The sequence below is a fragment of the Hibiscus syriacus genome, unplaced genomic scaffold (genome assembly GCF_006381635.1).
Source record: "Hibiscus syriacus cultivar Baekdansim isolate YM2019G1 unplaced genomic scaffold, ASM638163v2 tig00111013_pilon, whole genome shotgun sequence".
In the NCBI taxonomy this organism is placed as follows: domain Eukaryota; kingdom Viridiplantae; phylum Streptophyta; class Magnoliopsida; order Malvales; family Malvaceae; genus Hibiscus; species Hibiscus syriacus.
In genome coordinates, this window is record NW_024062953.1 from 813,784 (window position 1) to 831,514 (window position 17,731).

Genomic DNA, 17,731 nt, shown 5'->3' on the forward strand with positions numbered 1-17,731 from the left:
GTATTTGGTTCAACTTATTCAATTTAAATTAATAATCAAGAAAAATAATTTATTTATATTAATTTAAATTACGAAAATAAATTCATATAGTTTAGGGTCTTGTAGTGAATTTTAATTATATGGTGTTTTTTTATAAGGGTAAACTAATTTATTTTAATAATATGGTCGATTTGACATTTTGTTTGGAAGTTAGGGATCAAATTAAAAATTAACATTTTTATTAATGTATCATATTATTAAAATAATGAGAGTTAACAATTCAATAATTAAATTGTAACAAATGTGATACATTAATAAAAATGTTAATTTTTAATTTGATCCCTTACTTCCAAACAAAATGTCAAATCGACCATAAGTTTTTGAATCATTCATTTTTCCCCCATCATTAAGATAACCCATTTCAACCCTTTAATTTGGTAAAAGTCTCTTTTAGTAGTAGTTGCTCACCATCATAGTCAACGATTGTTGGATTATAAAATTTTATGTATACTATTTTTAGTATCATTAACGCGAATTTAATATTTATTTTATGAAAATATATCTTAAATCTCACAAATTCAACATATATTCCTTTAATATTTTTAAAGTGAGAATTTAAAAAATATTTATAGTATTTATAATACTTTGAATTAATTGAATATTACATTATTTAAAAGTTATATACGATGATTGATTAAAATAATTAAACCTATTGAGTGACTTCAATAGTAAAAAGAGTGTTATTATTCTTAAAGGTTTTAAATTTAAATAATCGTGTCTATAAGATCTGTATGCGTTTATTGTCAATTGACTGAAAAAATATATTTTTCGAAAATTCAATTACATCCAAACATACACTCAATACATAGAAGCTTATCAAATAAAAAGGGAACTTAGTAATGGATTTGTAAGTAAGGCCCAAAATCAATAGAGCTGGGGCTTGAATTTGTCTTCAAATCAATATTTGAATAAGACTTCGATTCATCCCCTTTTTGGACCCCGACAAAACCCAGATTTATCCCCTGGTTAAACTTTCATTTGTAAAATCAATCAGATAGGGTTCTTAATTACTACAAAGATGGCAAAATCAATGAAACTGGCGGGTCTCCTGTTAACCGGGTCTCTCGACCATACCGTTAAGCTATGGAGCCCCGATGAGCTTGACCTCGTCCGCACCAACACTGGCCACTGCCTCGGCGTCGTCTCGATGGCCGCGCATCCTTCCTGTGTGATCGACGCCTCCGCCGCGCTCGACAGCTTCGTTCGCGTGTTTGACGTTGATACGCTACAATCGCCAATCTCGAAGCTCCTCCGTCCGAGGTCTGGCAACTGAGATTCGATCCCAAGTTAATAATACATTTTGCTCTACTCTTCTCGGGAAGAAATTTATGAGAATTTGTTATAGCTGCGGGAAACCGATTTATTCATGAACTGTTTGAATTTTTAGATTTTGAAAAGCCACTGATAAATGGTACTAATGTCAATCTGTTCATCTAAATGAAAGAAATTCAAATTAACAATGGATTAATGATATAGTTCTCCAATGCCTCAATTAGTGTTATTTTTGTTACTCGGACTTGGGTGCACCGGACCCGGGTTCTAGTGCCTCGAGTGCGTCTAGCGCCCTTGATAGCATTGCTTATGCTAACAAGTCTCTGAAGATGCTTCCTTTGCTTTCAGTCTCCATTAAAGAATTGTCTGGGATTCTATTGCTAATTTACTAATATCTTTCAGGTTGCAATCATAATTATAATATCAAGGCTACATCTTATGATATATATATGTGATTATAACTTATTATTAATGTTTTCTTGAATTTGTTTTGATGAACGTTCTAACGGTAGCTTCAAAATTAGGGTAAGACGCGGTTGCTGGTGGAGGTAGTGCATCGATCAAGTTGTGGGATACCTCAACCTGGAGGTTGGTTGCAACTTTATCGATTGCACGTCCTGAAGGAACCAAGCCCTCTGATAAGAGCAGCGGAAAGAAGTTTGTCCTATCTGTTGCATGGAGTCCAGATGGAAGAAGACTTGCCTGTGGCTCAATGAACGGCACAATTTCCATTTTCGATGTAGCCCATGCCAAATTTCTACATCATCTCGAAGGACATAACATGCCAATAAGGTCTCTTGTGTTCTCTCCTGAACTTGATTCACGCAAAGCTATACTCGGTCTCGGATGACGGTCACGTGCATATCTATGATGTTGAAGGGAAGACAATAATCGGGGCCATGTCTGGTCATTCCGGCTGGGTGTTAAGCGTGGATGTAAGTCCCGACGAAGAGGTTATTGCAACTGGCTCGAGTAACAAAACAGTAAGACTATGGGATTTTAAGATGAGAGCAACTCTACATGTAATGAGCAATCACACGGACCAGGTATGGGTGGTGGCATTTCGACCCGGTGGACGAGGAGATCGTCTCGCTAGTGTCTCCGATGACAAGAGTATATCACTATATCATTATTCCTGAGTGTTCTCTGCTAGTTGAAATTGAAACCAGTTAGGATTTGTTTGCATTACAAGATGATATTACACTTTTAGCTATAACTGATCCATTGACTATGGAACTAGGCTTTAGATTTTGTTCTGTTTATCTCTCTCGATTTTACGTTTGTTCTGTTTATCTTTCTTGCTTGTCGTAAAATCGAGATATGATTTTCGCACCATTGCATGATGGAGAAAGGTTTCAGACCCTTTCAGCATACTTAATAGGTATAATACCAAAAATAGCCCCCCAACGTTTACCAGAATAGTCATTTTGGCCTCTATTCTTTTTTTTTTAGAATTTTGGCCTCCAACGTTTTACTTTGAGGTAAAAAACTCATTCTATAGATGAAAATCATTAATTAATACATGATTAACGCTCCAAAATATGAGCTTTTTTAACCTAAAATGAAACGTTGAGGGTTAAAATATTAGGGGAACGTTAGGGGCTAAAATACTCCAAAAAAATAAAGTAGGGGAAAATGATCATTTTGATAAACACTAGGGGTTAATTTTGACATTATACCTACTTAATATATGGAATTTTGGTTTATGAAAATGCAATAGGTTCAATTGGTTTGTAAGCCTAGGTGATCCATGAAGAAGCCCGAGGAGTCGGTGTATACAAGGGAAAGGCCTTCTTCTTAAAAGGTATAATTATGCCTCAGGTCCTTGTATTATCGTTATGTTAGAAATTTAATCCCTATTCTCAAAATGTAAAAATTTAAATCTTCCTACTCATTCAGTGTAAGACTTGTCAACGTGGCATTTTGGTTATCAACGTGCTACGTTCAAAAAATTTAAATTTATGCAACTATTATTGAATTGACTATTGAGTAACAAATTGAAAATTTTCATGTTATTCTGTAATTTTTGAAAGTTCCATCACCTAAAAGGCTAAAACTATTATTTGAGCATAATTTGGTGACCTCTGATATATTTTACCCAAATATTTATTACTTATTACTGCCTTGTCCCCGACATGTGTGGATGTGCCAAACCTCTGTCAAATATTCTTTCAACCGTTTAGAATCAGCTCTGACTCAATCTACATATCTCGCATTACGTGTCAAATTATAACTGGCTTTCGCCACCATCAGTTGGGACCCACAGAAGCTATCACATCGTTCCACGTTTAGATTGGGCGGCCAATGTCGGCTTTGATAATCCACGCGTATCGTAATATATTGTGAATGCAAAGCACAAGAAAATCTTCTCTCTATCGTGTGTATAGCTAAAATATTTAGAGCGCCAGCAAATGGTCGGAGGATTTCGTAGTGTCATGTCTGAAAGCCGTCTTTTCCTTTTTGGGCGGAAAAGTATTTTTTATTTATTTCTTACTATATGTGTATACCTGAAATTACAAACATGCTCTTACTCTATTTATAAATAAAAAATGAATTGGTTAAATGATGCATAAAGCACTCAAACTTTTAAAAAAATCAACTAAGTATATAATTGTTTTTTAACATCCAATTAAACTCTCAAATCAAAAAAATTAAATCAAATAAGTTATTTAACTGATAAATTAAATAAATTAAGTCATTTGATCGATTTTGACTTAAGTCTTAATAATATTTATTTTCCGATATATTATTATCACACGAAGCATTAGAGTTTTATCACATGAAACAAATATAAAAAGTAAAAGAATAAATATTTTTTTGTCCTTAGACTTAATAATTTTTTTTAATTTGATTCTTACCCTTTTTTAATCCATATCAACCCAAGAACTTGAACTTTTGATGATTTTAATGACGTGACACTTTAAGATAATAATAAATGTTATGATCTTAAAATTTTACATCATCAAAAGATTGAATATTTAAAAAAAATCCGTGACTAATGTGGATAAAGAAAAGTTCATGGACTAAGTTGGATAAAAAGAATTCTAAGTTCAGGGATTAAATGTTAGTTTACTTCAAAGATAAACATGATCATGATGTTTGCATAATAAAAGCACTTTAATTTATTTTTGGAAATGACTTTAAACATAATTTTATGGAAAAAGTCGGTAATATTAGTTAATAATAATAATAATAAAATAATATCGGTCTCGGAGCCCCAAAATACCACTATTTGTGGTGACCACGAATGTCCAACTAAGACCATCTTCGCCACCCCACGCTGTTGGATCCCACTCCAGTTGCCATTGCTCAAGGGAAATTAAGGGTTAAATACGCCAAAAGTCCCTAAATTATTAAATAAAAATAACTATTGTGATATTATAATAATAATAAAAATAATTAAATTTAATGATTATTTTATAATAATTTAATATTTTTTATGATTATTTTATAATAACTCAAAAAATTAATGAATATATGGTAATAGTTTGATAAATGTTTTGATATAATCATCAATATTTCAATTTACTGATCGTCTAATTTGGATCGGATAGATAATATAATAAATTTAATGATCATTTTATAATTATTCGATAAATTTAATGATTATTTTAATTTTTTTTGAAATTTGAGTGACTAAAATGATCATGATCATAGTTTAGGGATCAACTAGGGATCTCTAGTGTACTTCACTCAAAATTAAAACAAAATTTTTAAAAAACATTTAAATAATAATATATATATATTTTAAAAAAACTTATGAACTTTTTGCTTTGTATATAAGCCTCCTCGCCATTTTCATTTGCCTCATTTCTTTGCATTTTGATTTAAAAAAAAAGTTGAAAAAAGAGAGCAAAAATCGTGAGAAAAAGAGCTTTGCTTATTACTGTTAATTGTTTGCTGGTGAATTCAACCGCCATCTTTCTGTGTGTTTGGCTTTCGAGAAAGATTTCTTTGGTTAAAGCTCTTGAGCTATTATCAGTTCAATTTTTTTATCCGATCTGACTCGCCGAGTCAGTTTTTCCTCGACTCGGTCGTGTGTCGGATGAGTAGATAGAAGGAAGATCGCTGTGTATAATCTCCATGGTAGTGGATTGCTTCGTTTTATTTCTTTTTTGACCGAGTTGAATCGGTTGAACCTGCCTGGCTGCCAGCTTGTTATTTTGTTCCTACTTTACCTTTTTTAGATGCTTATTAGTTTCATTTTTATTTTGTTATATATTTAGCAATCTTAATATTAGATAGGAAAAATCTTTGATTTGTTCCATGCTGTGGCTTTTTTTTTTTTTTGCTTTTCATGTTATTTTGTAAATGATAGATGCCATCTGAATTACGGATTAAAGAGATTCAAATATAGAAGTTTCTAAGATCCGGAAATTTGAACATTTATATTACTTGATTGGAAAATGGAAATGCAGTCCAGATTTGAAGCTTCTTGATGTGCATGAACTGTATAATATAGAGCTAGGATAAAAAATTTCAGTCAAAATGTAAATCATATTATATTTGTTCTGGAATCTCAGGATTGAAATGTTACTAAAATAGCTATCGTTTGATGCCAAATGCTGATAAAATTGTTAGTTGTTTTGTTCTTTCATGCGAAGTCTGTATCATTGACAATGAGTGACTTTTAGTCTCTGGTTTTGGATGGTAAAAAGTTGGTGGTAGTTATTATTAGTGCCATAATTAGACTAATGTTCGCAGTTGAAATGGAGGTTAAGGATGTCATGGTAAGGCCATGTTACTATACCAGTGAGTTTGGTGAATGGCATTTTAGGTCAATTTATCATTTCTTTTGTATACTGAACATATATGACATGCAGAATTTGTTCTTGACGAATTTTTGTTACTTTGTCTCTTTCATTACATAGCTAATACTTTCATATTTTCGCAGGCTGCTCCGGTTAACATTATTGTAGGCTCTCATGTATGGGTCGAAGATCCAACACTCGCATGGATTGATGGAGAAGTTTTTAAAATCAGTGGCGAAGAAGTTCATGTCAACACAACAAATGGAAAAACTGTGAGTTATATTTTTTCCTTTTGTCTGTATGTATATCTGGAAAATGAGCTGCTTATGAGTTACATAGGCAGACAAGGCCACATCAAGCTGTTTGTAGCTTAGCAGTCGGTCAGTGCAATATGCTAGTTTTTAGTTTGAAGCGTACATCCAGAGTTCATTTAGTTGAACTTTGATGTTTACATCTACTAGACTCTCTGCTGATTTTACTTATCCTTTTTTTTGAGGGGGTGGTGGGGGAATAGAGGGAATAGATTCTATTCTTAATATTCTTACTGACAAATGAACTGATTGCAGGCTGTGGTAAATATCTCAAAGGTTTATCCAAAAGATACTGAAGCACCTCCCGGAGGTGTCGATGACATGACAAAGCTCTCATATTTGCATGAACCTGGAGTTCTGCATAACTTGGCTATGAGATATGAACTTAATGAAATCTATGTAAGATATTTTCCGTTCTTTCTCTGTTCGCATGTTAAATTAGATTTTGAGGAAAATATGTGATTTAATTTTGAAGCCATCTTAGCCTTTCATGCTGAAGTTCTGTTCTTTCCTATTTTCCTCAGACATACACTGGAAATATCCTGATTGCTATAAATCCATTCCAAAGGTTACCACACCTGTATGATACTCACATGATGGAACAATATAAAGGGGCTGGATTTGGAGAGCTGAGTCCTCATGTTTTTGCTGTTGCCGACGTTGCATATAGGTAAATGCCCTCTGATCTACCGAACATCCGAGTTTCCAATGAAAATTGTCTCTGATTTATCATTCAAACAGGGCAATGATTAATGAGGGAAAAAGCAACTCAATTCTAGTTAGTGGAGAAAGTGGTGCTGGTAAGACTGAGACTACAAAGATGCTCATGCGTTACCTTGCATACCTTGGTGGTCGATCTGGAGTTGAAGGGCGGACAGTTGAACAACAAGTTCTAGAAGTAAGATGAATCTTAAAGCCAACAACCTCATGGCCTCCAATTAATTGACAAAAATGATAACATTTAATTGACTTGGTACTTCTGGATGTTTAATTTCTGCAGTCAAATCCTGTTCTTGAAGCTTTTGGAAATGCAAAAACTGTTAGGAATAACAACTCAAGGTGAATGCACGTTTGCTTTGGGATCTGAAAAATCACAACCTTCTTCAAACATGATAGCTTACTCTTCTCCTCATTTGTAATATCAAAGGCCAGTTTATGTTTCAGCCATTGGTGCTGGCTGGGCTATTTTAATACAAAAAATTGTTCTCCAGTCTACTGTTTGATTTATCATTTATTCGAATTAGTTTATGAGTTCTCCTGCCTCTTGGTGTTATGCAGTCGTTTTGGTAAATTTGTTGAGCTTCAGTTTGACAAGAATGGGAGGATATCTGGGGCGGCTGTTCGTACATATTTGCTGGAACGTTCTCGAGTTTGCCAAATTTCAAGTCCCGAAAGAAATTACCACTGCTTTTACCTTCTTTGTGCAGCACCACCTGAGGTACTAAGATCTTGCTTTTAGACTTATCCATGCTGATAATAATAGGCAATGACTGATAATGTTCTCTGACAATTTCAGGTTAAAGAAAATTTTAAGCTGGACGACCCTAGATCTTTCCATTACCTTAATCAATCGGACTGCTATGCATTGGATGGGATAGATGATGCTCAGGAGTACATTGAAACTATAAGGGCCATGGATGTCGTTGGAATCAGCGAGGACGAGCAGGTCAGTCAGTTCTCCAGCTAGTTTCAGAAAATAGTACACTTGTTGCATTCATAGTTTCATGATGAATGATCCTTTCAGGAGGCAATTTTTCGTGTTGTGGCTGCCATTTTACATCTTGGGAATGTTGAGTTTGCTAAGGGAGCTGAGGCTGACTCTTCTGTTATCAAGGATGAGAAATCTAGGTTCCATCTTAATACGACAGCTGAGCTGCTCAAGTATGAGGCATTTCTTGAATATGTTTCTTCCTTTATTACCTTGCATGTATAGTTTTTTTTTAATCCACGTCTCATAAACTACATTTATGTATATATAATAGGTGTGATGTCAAGAGCTTGGAAGATGCAATGATAAAGCGTGTAATGGTTACCCCTGAAGAAATTATTAAAAAATCTCTAGATCCTGTCGCTGCAGTGGGTAGCAGGGATGCATTAGCTAAAACCATCTATTCTCGCTTGTTCGATTGGTAAAGAAACTTTATCACTGGCTTTTTTCTGCAACCAGAGTGCATGAACTTCTGAAAGAGTTTTCTTTATTTCATCAGGCTTGTTGATAAAATCAACTCTTCAATTGGACAAGATCCAAACTCAAAGCAATTGATTGGAGTTCTTGATATTTATGGGTTCGAGAGCTTTAAGTTCAATAGGTTAAGACATTTTCCTTTACATACAATTAAATTGAATATTTACTATTGTAACTAACAAGGTTTTGCATGTTTTCTTTTATCAATAGTTTTGAGCAGTTTTGCATCAATTTTACAAATGAAAAACTGCAGCAACATTTCAATCAGGTTTGGTAAATTCTATACTGTTCTTTTCCCTACGTTAGATGCTACCTTTCCAAGCTTATTCTGAAAATATGGTTATTGTCTTTGTAGCATGTTTTTAAAATGGAACAGGAGGAATACACAAAAGAAGAAATCAATTGGAGCTACATAGAATTTGTTGATAACCAGGATGTGTTGGATTTGATAGAAAAGGTTCAAGATTGTTGCTTGCTTGTCTCTTGTTAAGTTATATGAGCTAATCTTCCCAATTTTTTTTCTTTACAAGTTTTAGTATTCTTCACTATCATCTCACACATCTTGTTGCATAATTAATATTACTTGCTCTATCTTTCTGCAGAAACCTGGAGGAATTATTGCACTTCTCGATGAAGCTTGGTATTCAGCTAGTATTGTGCTCTATTTGAGATGTTGAAGTTTTAGTAAACTAAAGTCATTACTGCTTCTTTGCATTTGTATATGATGCATAACACATTTATACCTGCATTGTCTGTCATGTTCCTTACTGTATTTTGCTTTTGGCTGATTTCATGTTTACTCGACTGCTTTATGCAGTATGTTTCCCAAGTCTACACATGAAACATTTGCTCAGAAGTTGTTCCAGATATTCAAAAACAACAAGCGTTTCATCAAACCAAAGCTATCTCGTACTAGTTTTACTATTTCTCACTATGCTGGAGAGGTAAAATGTTTTGCATTTGTATATCTATAAAATTTCGATGACTATGAGGATAGCTAAACTGTATGTTATGTTTTCCTCTCCCAGGTAACTTATCTTGCTGATTTGTTCCTTGACAAGAACAAAGATTATGTAGTGGCTGAACATCAGGATCTTTTGACTGCCTCAAAGTGCTCCTTTGTGGCTTGTTTGTTTCCTCCTCCAGCTGAGGAGTCTTCAAAATCATCCAAATTTTCATCCATTGGATCACGCTTTAAGGTATTACTGATCCAGTTATCAACTCTATTTATCGAGATAAGTGTCAGATGTGGTATACTTAATTTTTCTAAAATTTTCCACATATGAAGAGCAATACCCTTGTTCAAATATGTGTTGAGTGTCAAACTTGAGTACTTTGGGAAAAATGAAGAGTTTGGGTAATGTTGTTTCATCAGGTTTCCATGTGTTACAAAATGGAAACTAAAGTACATTGGAAAATTGAAGGTTTCTGAATGCTTCAGACCTATGTAAATAAAGATGTTAAAAGCCTCTTTGATCTCTAATTCAAACCTGACCCTATTTTGCCTTTCGACATCATAGTAGTGTACTTGTTCCTAGTCAGACCAGACCAATCCTTGATTTAGGATTGAGTAGTAGCCTTCTTGAGTTAAGCATACAGAAAATAAAACTAAAGCAGCTCATACACATTACAGTGCTTATAAAAACCATAAATTCTATCATTCTTATAAGTGTTGAACTGTTCTACACTAAATTTGGTAATAAACTGATGCTCTCAACACGAATAAATGCTAGAGACAGATGACAAGTTGATAGTTCCACTCTTTCATATACAATTGCAACAGCTGATGTTTTAACTTGGAGTTTTATATAATTTCCTCTATGATAAGTGAAAAATGTTTTAAATATTGCAGCTGCAACTTCAATCTTTAATGGAGACATTGAACTCAACAGAACCTCACTATATCAGATGTGTGAAGCCAAACAATGTTCTCAAGCCTGCAATTTTTGAGAATGCAAATATAATTCAGCAATTACGATGTGGTGTGAGTATAATTTATCAGGACAATGATCTCTATTTCTTCTGCTCCAAACTATCAAAACTGGTACTTTTGATGGCCATGGCGGTTGAAATTATTTGCCATTTTCTTCCTTACAGGGTGTTCTCGAGGCAATTAGGATCAGCTGTGCTGGATATCCAACTAGAAGAACGTTTAATGAGTTTCTTAACCGTTTTGGCCTTCTTGCTCCAGAAATTTTGGAGGGAAAGTGAGTTGCAAATCCTATTATTTTGTAGCTGTAAATTTGTATTAAGTTTTGTGACAGGGATGGACATATTCATTTCGTGGATGCTTACCTTGATAATATATAAATTAAAAATTTGCATCATATTTCTTACTAATTTTAGGTTATGTGATAGATGCTCTGAGTAAAATCCTTTCTCATGGTTGGTCAATAACTTGAACATGCACTTTTAAACTTTTCTAGTCAAAATTTATACCATTGCATTGTATACACAATAAAGTGCATGTTCAAGTTATATCCCTTCTCTGTGTGTTTGCAGGCTAATATCCTTACAGTTGAATATGATTTTAAAATTTATTTTGTGTGTGTTTGTATGTGTAGTCATGATGACAAGGTTGCCTGTCAAATGATCCTGGATAAGATGGGGTTGAAAGGTTATCAGGTAACTGAAACGCATATCCTTAGAGCTTTTAATTTTGGTCTTGGCATTTAGGAAATACAGTGAGATGAGAGGATTAAGAGGAGATCCTGTCTATCATAGAAATGTAATTTTATTTTCCTGTCTGATAAAACCTAAGCCAATGGAGAATAGCCGAAGGGTTACCTAATTTCTTGAACATTTTCTAAACTCAATGACTAAAGGTTGTTGTGTGATAATCCAAAAGAAACGATCAGTCAGCATTGAGTGAGTGAGTGTGTTATTTTTGTATTACACTCTGTTTAACACAATTTGCATGGCAGATAGGTAAGACCAAAGTTTTCCTTCGAGCCGGTCAGATGGCTGAGTTAGATTCTAGAAGAGCAGAAGTTCTTGGACATGCAGCCAGAACCATTCAAAGGCAAATCCGGACATATATTGCACGGAAGGAGTTCATTTCCCTACGTAAAGCTGCAATCATGTTGCAATCTCATTGGCGAGGTATCATTTTGGTGTTATTAAAAGTTTTCCCCCCTTTCTGAATGTATGAAGCTGATGAACTTCGGAAATAGAAACATGGAAGTATTTTTTTTTAAATGTAATAATGGCTCTGGGATGCACTTTTGGGGCCCAGAGCACAATGAAATGTATATCCTATTTATGACCTGTCTGTTTTCCTTTTTACTGTAATTAGGCATATTAGCCTGCAAACTCTATAAGCAGTTGAGAAGGGAAGCAGCTGCTGTGAAGATCCAAAAGATCTTTAGGCGGCACATTGCTAGGGAGTCCTATCTAAATGTAAGGTTGTCTGCAATCACATTGCAAACTGGCTTAAGGGCAATGACCGCTCGAAATGAGTTCCGATTCAGAAAGCAAACCAAGGCTGCAATCATTGTTCAGGTATTACTACAACTAGTTGTACATGTTCTTGTCTCTGTAAAATTAATGTGATGTTGGAAAGACAGTTGCACACACCATTGCTGCAGAAGTGTAGGTATCAAACTCGATTCAGAAAATCGGATATTGACTGAATACTATTTTCAACATTCAGGCTACTTTCCGTTTCCATGCTGCATACTCTTATTATAAGAATCTCCAGAAGGCTGCACTAACTACTCAATGTGGTTGGAGGAAACGGGTTGCGAGGAGAGAGCTCAGAAAGCTTAAGATGGTTTGATCATATTCTTTTGGACAACGTTGCTCACAAAAGCTTTAATACAGTTTGCATACGTTATAATCATTACTCTTAATTTGTTTAGGCTGCCCGGGAAACAGGGGCTCTAAAAGAAGCAAAAGACAAACTTGAAAAGCGTGTGGAAGAACTTACATGGCGTTTGTCACTTGAGAAACACTTGAGGGTAGTTTATGCCATTTAATGTTCTAAAATATATTATCATTTACAATTGTTGCAATCTCCTGAAAACGTAATAATTATCTGTTTTTAACCAGTTAAACCTTTACTTTATAATCTTGTAACAGACTGATTTAGAAGAGGAGAAGGCACAAGAAATTGCCAAGTTACAGGATGCCTTGCATGAAATGAAATTACAAGTGGAAGAAGCAAATGAGCGAGTCAAGAAAGAGCAAGAAGCTGCTCGAAAAGCTATTGAGGAAGCTCCTTCGATCGTCAAGGAGACTCCTGTTATAGTTCAGGACACTGAAAAGATCGATTCCTTAACTGCTGAGGTAGAAAGTTTGAAGGTAAGAATTCTAACCTGCATGATTGTGGTCGGCTCTTCACTGTCTGTTTTCTTGCTTCGATGATCTATAAGAAATTTAATTTGTAAATATGCAAAGCAATTTTGTTTCCTATTTAAGCATATAATGGATACAGCTTCTGAAGGTTATCAAAACTGAAAATCAGATGAAATTGACAATCAAGATATGAATAAATGAAGCAGATAATGTTAATGAATCTATGAAGTTGAATCAAGGGTGTCAACAGATCAGTAATTACTTACTGTCGTTATCTGAAATTAGTAAAATCATGCATTTGCCTTGTGTATCATCATTTGATGCATAATGTGTATCCTCCTTCACTTGCAATATATTGATGAGCAATTAGCTTAAATGTCGTATAAATATATATCTTTAGAAACTTTGATGATAAAAAAAGGGATGATGTTCGTTTGTCTCTGCAGGCTTCACTGCTATCAGAAAGAAAAGCCACAGAGGAGGCTCATAATGCTTGTACAGACGCCAAGGCCAGAAATGCAGAGCTGGTAAAGAAACTTGAAGACTCAGAACGGAAAGTGGATCAACTTCAGGAATCTGTGCAGAGGTCTGTGTTGAAAAGAAACTTGTTTGAATGCAAACTAACAGTACTTTGCATCAAAATGTTGAACAGAAAATAAAAGAGGTTGAAAAGGAAACCGATCATCTCAGAGATGATAAGTGACGAAATTAATTATCCCTTTTCCTATCCTATTCTATGTTTCAGGTTGGAAGAGAAGCTTTCCAATTCACAATCAGAGATTCAAGTACTTCGCCAGCAGTCACTGGCAATATCACCAACTGGGAAATCCTTGACCACAAGACAAAGAACAATGATTGTTCCGGTAAAAATTAGATAATATTAGTTCATTTCACATCCTCATATCGTAAGTATAGTACAAGCATAGAGAAATATAACCTGATTATTTGTTAATTAATTTGCAGAGGACACCCGAGAATGGAAATGTTATAAATGGAGAATCAAAGGTTCTATCGGTAGGGAATATCATTATTTGTGATAATGGAAACTAAAAATTTATAGGATATAAGATGTTCTATCAGTTATATTATATTGCTTACAGCTTAGTATCTTCTCAGGACATGACTCGTGCCATATCGAATGTACATGAGCCTGAATCTGAGGAAAAACCTCAGAAAAACCTCAACGAAAAACAGCAGGTCAGTGGTCAATGAAATGCATGACACTTCTATTAAACTCATTCTCATATCTTATCTGATAATTTTGAGCAGTAAATTTCTATTTATATAGATGTACCAGTCCTGATTTATTGCTCATAATATTCCTTTTGTGTTTCAGGAGAACCAGGACCTTCTTATCAAGTGTATATCACAAAATTTGGGATTCTCCGGGAGCAAACCGATTGCTGCTTGTGTTATTTACAAATGTCTTCTTCACTGGAGGTCATTTGAAGTTGAAAAAACGACTGTCTTTGACCGCATCATTCAAACAATAGCTTCTTCCATAGAGGTAAGCTATAGTTTGGCTTTTAAAGTTTTCTGCGTCATTATCATCTGCTCTCGAAAGCCAATGCACTGAGTGCAACTGTCAGCGTATTGTCTTTTCACGTTCACAGTTTTGTGGATAAAATGTATATTATTAATAAGCCATGTCTACCTTACTGAAGGTCCAGGACAATAACGATGTCCTAGCGTATTGGTTATCCAACTCATCAACGTTATTGATGCTGCTCCAACGCACACTTAAAGCAAATGGAGCTGCAAGTTTGACGCCACAAAGGCGAAGAGCATCATCAGCTTCGCTCTTTGGGAGGATGTCTCAAGTAAGAAGCAATGATTTTATCTAACCGAAAACTTTATCTTACTCTTTCCATCTATTTAATCAATTTTCTTTTCCTACTTTTTAGGGACTACGTGGATCTCCCCAAAGTCCCGGGCTTTCATTTCTTAATGGTCGCGGAATTAGTAGGCTCGACGACTTACGGCAAGTTGAGGCCAAGTACCCTGCATTACTGTTTAAGCAACAACTGACTGCCTTCCTGGAGAAGATATATGGAATGATAAGAGACAATCTAAAGAAAGAGATCTCTCCACTGATTGGAATGTGTATTCAGGTTATTTCTAATTTTCCGGTTCCTCTTCCAGTTCATCTTGAGTTGTGTATGTGTCGTTGACTGGGTTATGAAGCTCGGTATCTTACTGCTACTACTTTCTGAAATTGGTTATTTCCGGTACAATACAGGCTCCTAGGACATCACGGGCAAGTATGGTGAAGGGACGTACTCAAGCAAATGCCGTTGTTCAGAAAGCTTTAATTGCTCATTGGCAAAGCATTGTGAAAAGCTTGAACCGTTATTTGAATATAATGAAAGCAAACCATGTAAGATATGAAACTTTGCTTGATTTTTTTTTTTTTTTTTGTAACAGACTCTTACTGATTTTACGAGTCTCACTTTTCTGGTTCGACAGGTACCACCTTTCTTAGCCCATAAAGTGTTCACTCAGATATTCTCATTCATCAATGTTCAGCTATTCAACAGGTATATGTCAGCGTGTCTCTTCTTGAATCTGTTATACGAGAAGGTTATGATTAATTCGTGTGATGTTCTTTTACACATTTGTGCAGTCTTCTTCTGCGACGCGAGTGTTGCTCATTCAGTAATGGGGAATATGTGAAAGCTGGTTTGGCTGAATTAGAGCAATGGTGCAACGAGGCAACCGAGGAGGTAAACTCTCGGCAATCATATATGGCTGTTATACCATTCCATTTCTTTTTTCCGGTTCCTTAACCAGAATTCTTCTTGTGAACAGTATGCAGGTTCGGCATGGCATGAACTCAAGCACATAAGACAGGCCATAGGATTCCTGGTTAGATCAACTTCATAGCATCTTGTTCGATAATGGTTTCTAATAACTATCTCGTATGACTCACTGCCTGAACCGTTTCTCTACAACTCAGGTTATTCATCAGAAACCAAAAAAGACCTTGGATGAAATCACTAAAGAGCTTTGTCCGGTACACATCCCTTTCTCTTTCAGATTTCACACCCCTTAACATTTTGCATTCATTAAACCTTCAACTTTCTTTCTCACGATGCCGTTTCTTCAGGTACTAAGCATACAACAGTTGTACCGAATCAGCACAATGTACTGGGATGATAAATATGGAACACATAGTGTGTCATCAGATGTAAGTTCAAACAACCAAAATCCGTAACGTTAATGTAACACTGCCGGTGAAATACTCAACCTGCAAAATTAATCGAAAAACTCTTCGTTGAACAGGTCATTGCGAAAATGAGAGTCATGATGACTGAAGACTCGAACAATGCCGTTAGTAGTTCTTTCCTATTAGACGATGACTCGAGGTTAGTTAGTACCGCTTTTTAGCTTCGTGAAGACAAGTACTAAAACCCCATACACGCTTTATGATTTATGCAATGTACAATTCATGTCACCGCAGCATTCCGTTTACGGTGGATGACATCTCCAAGTCCCTGCAGCAAGTCGACATAGCTGATGTCGAGCCTCCATCATTGATCCGCGAAAATTCCGGGCTCGGTTTCTTACTTCCACGTTCAGAATGATCATCATTTGTGCATATAAACTACATACTATTTATTCTTTTCTCCATGTTCCAAAGACATGGGGTGTTTCTTCAAGAAGCCATTATCACCATTTTTGTGTGATAATGTGCAATACAGAAATAGGTTGGTCTTCTGCCCAAAAAGGGTATTTTTGGTCTTTCCGGTTTTCTTTTTTATAGTTTTTCTTTAACATCTTTCGGGGGGCAAGGGGCTCCTTTGTTTTCTTTTGTTGGGGTTTGCTTGGCTTTATGTTTTATTTTTTGTGTGTAATTTACTATAGTAATTGGGAGATTCGGTTTCTATAATGTCTATATAAAATTTTATCTAAATTAAACGGTTAATATATCATATATTAATGATTTTAAAAAAACTACAACAGTTGTATTTTATAGGTCATGATTTATTGTTTGAGTTAATGGTGTAAATTCAATTTTTCTTTAGAACTAAACGAATCATTGAGAACAATAGTGTTATATTAGTATTACCTTCACTTTCCTTTTTGTCTTTTTGTATTATACGGAAAAAAAGTCGAATTCCTAATGCTAAGCATAAGTTGTGTATTTTTCAATTTTAAAAAATTTAATTTTATTTAATTAACACAAAAATTATAATTTAATTAAACTATAGGAACTTAAATTATAATTTTATTTAGATCGAATGAATTTGTGCCAAACAATAAAATCTAACATGTCATAACATAATCCAATACTTGCAATGAAGAAAGAAATAACCCTAGAAGAGAATTAAGGATAATTTACAATCTATCATAGACAACTGTAGACAGCATGCATAAAAAAAGAAAATAGAAAATAACCTCAGTGACAAAAAATACCTTATAATATACGATTTTAACCAATTTTTTTTGGATTTGCCAAAATGACCAACTAAATCGCAATGCGATCGATAATTTGCAACGCGATCTCCGATATCGCAAATTAGTTTCCAAATTCGCAACGCTAACTTCGACTATCGCATTGCGATTTACATATTCGCGTTGCGATTTTCCTAATTCGCAATGCGAATACGTAAATCGCAACGCAAATCTGACTATCGTAACGCGATTCTGACTATCGCAACGAGATTCTGACTATCGCAACGCGATTCTGACTATCGCAACGCGATTCTGACTATCGCAACGCGATTCTGACTATCGCAACGCGATTTTGACTATCGTAATGCGATTCTGACTATCGCAATACTGAATTTCAAATTCGCAACTCGATTTCTGAATTCGCAACAGGTTTTAGTTTCGCAACACAAATGTTTTGGGTATATAACTACGCAGCAGCAACA

The 17,731-nt window shown here is 35.0% G+C and overlaps 1 protein-coding gene and 1 pseudogene across 1 annotated transcript; both read left to right on the top strand.

The window, feature by feature from the left end:
* The first annotated feature begins 1,057 nt into the window (after positions 1 to 1,057).
* Positions 1,058 to 2,562, top strand: LOC120149969 (annotated as a pseudogene).
* Positions 2,563 to 5,126: 2,564 nt separating this feature from the next.
* Positions 5,127 to 16,609, top strand: LOC120150061 (myosin-17-like). The gene is made up of 39 exons (XM_039162767.1): positions 5,127 to 5,397; positions 6,206 to 6,334; positions 6,629 to 6,772; positions 6,898 to 7,043; positions 7,115 to 7,271; positions 7,374 to 7,432; positions 7,652 to 7,811; positions 7,890 to 8,039; positions 8,118 to 8,254; positions 8,356 to 8,502; positions 8,581 to 8,682; positions 8,769 to 8,826; positions 8,914 to 9,015; positions 9,161 to 9,198; positions 9,376 to 9,502; positions 9,587 to 9,757; positions 10,411 to 10,542; positions 10,656 to 10,765; positions 11,123 to 11,183; positions 11,483 to 11,660; positions 11,854 to 12,059; positions 12,211 to 12,330; positions 12,419 to 12,517; positions 12,639 to 12,860; positions 13,301 to 13,440; positions 13,600 to 13,717; positions 13,818 to 13,868; positions 13,971 to 14,051; positions 14,191 to 14,361; positions 14,519 to 14,674; positions 14,759 to 14,965; positions 15,094 to 15,231; positions 15,321 to 15,391; positions 15,478 to 15,577; positions 15,663 to 15,719; positions 15,811 to 15,867; positions 15,961 to 16,041; positions 16,137 to 16,219; positions 16,315 to 16,609. The coding sequence occupies exons 1-39, from the start codon at positions 5,395 to 5,397 to the stop codon at positions 16,436 to 16,438; spliced, it is 4,593 nt and encodes a 1,530-aa protein (XP_039018698.1). The 5' UTR covers positions 5,127 to 5,394; the 3' UTR covers positions 16,439 to 16,609.
* The last annotated feature ends 1,122 nt before the right edge of the window (positions 16,610 to 17,731 follow it).

Coding starts and splice junctions, on each gene's coding strand:
- LOC120150061 (XM_039162767.1), top strand. Junction 11,184..11,482: donor TGGGGTTGAAAGGTTATCAG/GTAACTGAAACG, acceptor TTTGCATGGCAG/ATAGGTAAGACCAAAGTTTT. Junction 16,042..16,136: donor CACATAGTGTGTCATCAGAT/GTAAGTTCAAAC, acceptor TTCGTTGAACAG/GTCATTGCGAAAATGAGAGT.